Source organism: Camelina sativa, chromosome 11 (genome assembly GCF_000633955.1).
Source record: "Camelina sativa cultivar DH55 chromosome 11, Cs, whole genome shotgun sequence".
Taxonomy (NCBI): domain Eukaryota; kingdom Viridiplantae; phylum Streptophyta; class Magnoliopsida; order Brassicales; family Brassicaceae; genus Camelina; species Camelina sativa.
In genome coordinates, this window is record NC_025695.1 from 3,767,174 (window position 1) to 3,773,220 (window position 6,047).

The 6,047-nt window shown below is 37.7% G+C and overlaps 1 protein-coding gene and 1 pseudogene across 1 annotated transcript; both read left to right on the forward strand.

The window, feature by feature from the left end:
- LOC104721469 lies at positions 151 to 3,058 on the forward strand. Its single transcript, XM_010439457.2, has 10 exons — positions 151 to 719; positions 805 to 902; positions 992 to 1,037; positions 1,251 to 1,333; positions 1,429 to 1,493; positions 1,842 to 1,903; positions 2,181 to 2,240; positions 2,383 to 2,415; positions 2,716 to 2,781; positions 2,871 to 3,058. The coding sequence occupies exons 1-10, from the start codon at positions 261 to 263 to the stop codon at positions 2,916 to 2,918; spliced, it is 1,020 nt and encodes a 339-aa protein (XP_010437759.1). The 5' UTR covers positions 151 to 260; the 3' UTR covers positions 2,919 to 3,058.
- LOC104721470 lies at positions 3,208 to 6,042 on the forward strand (annotated as a pseudogene).

Consider the following 6,047-nt stretch of genomic DNA (forward strand, 5'->3'; position numbering starts at 1 on the left):
TTTTTTTTTTTTTTTTTTTTTTTTTTTTTTTTTTTTTTTTTTTTTTTTTTTTTTAAGTTTAACTGGTCGGATCACAATCCTATGATTTATTATTACAATAAATCAAAATAAAAATATGATTTTTGATAAATTACTCGAGAAAAAATCACAACTTTACGGTCAAAACTTACCACACATATATCTCCGGCCGGCGAATTCACTTAGCTCACACTCTCTGAAGCATCACCCAAGAGAAAGGTTTTCTCTTTCTTCTCTCTTCGATGGCTTTCTCATACTCGTTAACTTCTCCTTCACCAAATTCGACTATCTCATGTTCCAATATCCATCAATTTCTCAACCCGTCTTCGTCGTTTCCCGTCTCGTTATCTGTTTCGTCTCCGAAGAGCACCCGCCATCTTCGTCTCGTTATCACATCCGCGGTGAATCCGCAAACGGGACAGCCGACGAAGAAGGCCTCAACGGGTACTGGTGGTGGCAATAGTAATAGTAGCACGAACAAGAAACGTAAGAAAAAGGGGAAAACTGCGAAACCTGTGGACGATTGGGAATTGAGAGATGCGGATGGTCTTGAAGAAGATGATGATTCTGATTATTCTTCTTCTTCGCGGTCTCTAGCAACGTTTAACTCTCCTCCTACCATACCTAAACCACCTGCTGGGTTTGTGATTGATGAAACTGGTAGGGTTCTTATGGCCTCTAAGAAGCGAATCGCCACTGTGGTGAGTCAAAAATTTCACTTTGGTTTTGGACTTGATAAGTATTTGGGGGAAAGGAGAATCTAAAAAGGTTTTTGTTTTGAGTCAGATTGATCCAACAAACAGTAGCCCTTTGGATTGTGTGATAAGAAGAGTATTTACTAGTAGTAAAGGAGAGGATTGTATGCTTCTTTGCCCTGTTGATACGTGAGTAATTGCTGTTTCTCTATCTTTCTCTTATTAGTTTAGCAACTTCTTCTTTCCTGTTTGATTGATTCATTCATTCCTTGCTTCAGGCCAGTTCAGATTTTGAAGAGCACAAATATTGATGGATGGTCAGCGGTAAGTTCTCTCCTCCATGAATCTTTCTCTCATTCGTTGCTTCAGGACTGCACATAGCCTAGTGTAGAGAGTCCTTTTGGGTTGCATAAACACTATGCTTTTGCGAACTCTGATATTGATTCAACATGTCACCCTCTCTAGAATAGTCATTTTCTAGAAAATCGCTTATACTGGGGACCTTTGTATGCTAACCTGAATAGTTCTGTCTTTTAGGTCAGTGATGAAGAAGTTGAATCTCTTCTTCCTGCTGCTGCTTATGCTCTTGCAAAGATCCATATGCATCTAGTACACAGCGGGTATGACTCTGCCCTGTTTCAAGCATGACATTTTTAATATCATATGTCTATTTGTATCTGATACAGTCGAATGGGTTATTTTCACTATAAATCAGGTTCTGTTACACTGCAAGGGGAGGGTTTTGCTACACGGAAGATAATGTCTTCGATTTTCGCACAGGCAAACACACTCTTTCTTCTAATATTTGCACATGACGAAAATTCTTCTGATTAAAATTCTCTGGTGTCTGCTCTGTATGAGCTTGATATCTGATTTTGGCTTCGTTAGTATACGGTGGATATAGGATATCAGGCTTTATATTCATGTATCAAATATCAAAACCATGGTCACGTGAACTTGCATTTTAGTACATGTATGTTGTTATTTTCCTCTGATGTTTTGTTCTCTCGAACTACTTCATTCTAACCGTGAGATGGTATTACGGGTCTGCTCATATACTTAATGTTTAAAGTTTCGTGTCGTACTTTTTTCATATTATTAAATGTGTCGAGCAACAACTGTTTGCAGATGATGGCCAAGATGTTGAAGGCTTGCCAACAGAAGGCATTGAAATTACGTGTTTCCATCTGGTATACCCTTTCTTTTGGCATTTACTTATTGATATGTTTTGAGGTGCCTTTTAGAGTATTCTGAACATCTTTTAGAGATATCACTATTGTAGTATATTATTGTGAAAGTAGAACATGACATTCAATTTTTCAATGTGTCTCTGAACCAAGTTTGTATTTAGTGCTCCATTGTGGATCCAAAGTTGACCCTTACACTCTGATTGTGATATGTATAGTTTGAATTCTGTTGAACATGAAACTCCCTTTCTTGTTGTCTAAATATAAATGATGGATTCAGGATGGATCACACTATATGGTCTACACACCTTCAGATCCACTTCTCTTTGTTGCTGCTAAGGTAAGCTTGTTCTTATTGGTTGTTTATTGTCATAGTTATAAGCTGTAGCAGAAGTGAGCTTTTTATGCTGTTACTTTCATAGAAAAAGATATGGAATCGTTTAGAAAAAACAGAGTGATAAATGGCAATTTCATCTATGCAGGATCAAGATGGGCTGCTGCAAATTGCTGATGATGTAAGTGAACCTCCATTGTGTACTTTTATCCTATGCAACTTGGTTACCCATACTGGGTCTTTTGGGTTAATGAAAAGGTTTTAAGCAAAAGCTGAACCACCAGACGTTGACCAATTTGTAAATTCAGGAAAGAATAAAGGAGACTGTTAAAATTGAAGTAAGTAGTTATGCGATAGGCCTATTAATGATTTTTGGTTCTCTGGATTTAGAAGAGAGAATTTCTTGTAATCATAACAGTAAGGTTTCTCTGTGATCGTCATTATGAAGTAAGCTTACCATTATATGCGAATGGGTTTGCAGGAGCTCTTAGACGATCCAGCTGTGATCAGCGCCATAGACGAGGAAACCGAATTCAATGCCTTGGTGGTACGTAGAGAATAGAAACAAACATTATTAATAAATTTGAGGTTGTTTTGTTAAAGTGATGTTAAATGTGGTTATTGATGTTTGGGCAGGAGGAAGAGGCGGCTCTCCTTGAATCACTTCTTGGGGAAAGAATTTAAAAGCTTTCATAGGGACTACTTAGCTTTCTTTTGTGTTACATAGTTGCTCCCCCTGTGTAATTTTTCAGTTCTCTTTACCATTTTGTTTTTTTTTATATAAAAACTCATTTACCATAATCATTGATAAATTGGGTTCGATCGTTTGTATGATCCATTACCAAAATAGAAGTCCAAATGACCAAGTGATCCATGCAGCACCTTAGCACTTCCAACATCACTACTAATATATCAAATGATTCTTTTCTATTTTTAACATACCAAACATGTGTGTGCTCGCTCTTGTGGAAGTAGGACCGTACAAAACCTATCCACTTAAGAAAATTAATAGCTTTTGATTTTCTTTTTAGTTCTTTTGTGGTTGACTTCAGTAACCTCTGCCCTGAACTTGAGGGGTTCTCAGTCATGTCCATGGCGCTAATCGTCCGACCTCACTTTGTTCCTGGTAAATTCTCTTCTTTCTTTGTTCGATGCCATCAAAATTTGTCTTTTTTGTAATCCATTATATAGTTCTCAGAAGAAAGGGTTTATGAGAATTTTAGTGTTGTCTGCTCCTCTTTAAGAAAAATAAAAATTGGTCGTGAATGGTTTTAATTTACATTATTGTCATAACATGTTCTCACTATTTTCTTTATATAATTGGAATTTTCATGAAATGGGTACATCACATTTGATTGCTTTAGGAAGTGCTGAAAATTCTGGGAGTAGAAGGAAGAATCATCATTGGATTGGTTTCGATTTGGGAAATGGATTGAGTTTAGGGAGAAAACATCTTATGAAACCCAATGGAGCTTCTATTTGTTGCTCATTTGGTACAGACAAGGATCCTCTCTTACCTTCTATCCAGCATTTAGCCGATGCTCGTCTCATTTATAGTGTTTCTGCAGCACTGGGTCATAACAAGGTTTTGACTTGCGATATTTGCTTGTTTCTGTTCCCCTCAATTCTCTTTTGCATAACAAGGTTTTGACTTGCAATATTTGGCTGTTTTTTTTTTGTTCCTCTCATTTCTCATAGGAATCACATCCAGAATGCAGTGCAAGAGTTCCAGCCATTATTAATGCTCTTGAGAAGAATGAGCTCACTCCTAAGGCATGAAACAATCAATCTCTATCTTTTTCATGTGACATTCCATCTATCTTACGCACCTATAGCTATGGAAGTTTCGTTAACCGTAATTTACAATATTCAGTCGAATCTTCAGAAAGTGGAGACCAAAATATCTCTCTGAACCATAATGCTTGTGGATAATTTTGTAGGATTGATCTTGCACTTTTCTGGTGAATTAGATTTGATATGATCTGCAGTCTTAGAATTGCACATATTCTCATATGAATCAAATGCTAAATATTTCTCAGTGGATTCTTTCCGAAAAATGTTAGATAGCTGTAGTTGGTATGCTTTTGTTGTATGCACCAATCCGTGTCTTAGAGCCTCATTTTTCCATTGTTCCTCTCTTTTCTTCTTTTCGTTCGATACTTTGATTTTTGTATGGTGAAGATCTCTGTCACTCTTTTACCGAAAATGATCTCGGATCTATCAATGAGTGCTCATATGTGAATCCTTTTTCCTTGTGTATTTCAGTTCCGCGGCTCACAGATTCTTGAACTCGCAAATTTCAAGACTGCAAGTATAGAAGATATTGCAAATGTTCACGACAGGGCTTATGTCTTTGGCCTTGAGAAGGTTATTTGCTTCCCTCATTCTTACTAGTTTTTTTACTGCACAACTTTTTATTGCATAAGTAACCAATTCATGGACATATAAAATAGCAATGTAAGTAGGATTGCAGATAAGAAATGTATGAGTTTATATTAACCATAACAAAGGCATTCTTAGTTTAGGCAATGGATGAGGCGTCAGATTCGGGACTAATTTTCATCGAAGGCTCTGGACCAACATATGCCACTTCTACGGTAACTGCTCTGTTCTCATCGGTTTACATCTCTAATGACACCATCTTTCCTGCTTAAAATCTCTTCCCCTCTGTGCCAGACATTCCAAGATTCACTTATCGCAGCAGGAGCCGGAATGGCTTTAGTTGATTCAGTGGTGATGTCTCGTTTCACCATGTTAGTCTGTTTTTTATTGCTTCAGTTTCATTATGTTGGAACTGGTTATAGATTTCTTAGTAACTTTATGAGTATTTTGTTTCAGATCGCAGCATCCAGAAACAGCCCAGATCCTCCCACTGGTTTTGCATTGATAAGACCTCCAGGACACCACGCCGTACCAAAAGGTCCAATGGGGTTCTGCGTTTTTGGAAATGTGGCAATTGCAGCTCGTCACGCCCAACTCGCACATGGTCTGAAACGCGTCTTCATAATTGACTTTGATGTTCACCATGGGAATGGTACAAATGATGCATTTACTGAGGACCCTGATATTCTTTTTGTCAACTCATCAGGTAAGCCTCTATGACATTATTGCATAACATGTTTTTAGGATCATCGATTAAATAACACAAAAATATGAGTCGATTTACACAAGTCATTTTTTTTTTTTTTTTGACAATCACACAAGTCATTTTTATATTCTGAAAAACACAGGATGGAAGCTATCCTGGAACAGGAAAGATCAGTGACATAGGCAAAGGAAAAGGTGAAGGCACCACTCTAAATTTACCTCTACCTGGAGGGTCAGGTGATATTGCGATGAGAACTGCTTTTGAAGAAATCATTGTTCCATGCGTTCAACGGTTCAAGCCAGATCTTATTCTTGTTTCTGCGGGGTGAGTGAGTGTAAAACGTTTTTTCGTTTCTCTTTGAATTGTATCACCATTATCTTACCAACTACTCCTCTGTTTTATTGCTTTATCTGCTTAAGGTATGATGCTCATGTCCTGGATCCACTAGCAAATCTACAGTTCACGACAGGAACATACTACTCACTGGCGAAAGATATAAAGCGGTTGGCGAAAGAAGTGTGCGGAGGACGTTGTGTGTTTTTCTTGGAAGGAGGATACAATCTTGAGTCACTTTCATCATCTGTGACAGACTCGTTTCGAGCATTGCTTGGAGAAGAAAGCTTGGCATCGGAGTTTGATAACCCAGCCTATTTGTATGAAGAACCAATGAGAAAGGTGCGAGATGCAATTGAGAGAGCCAAAAGTATTCATTGCTTATAAGGAAG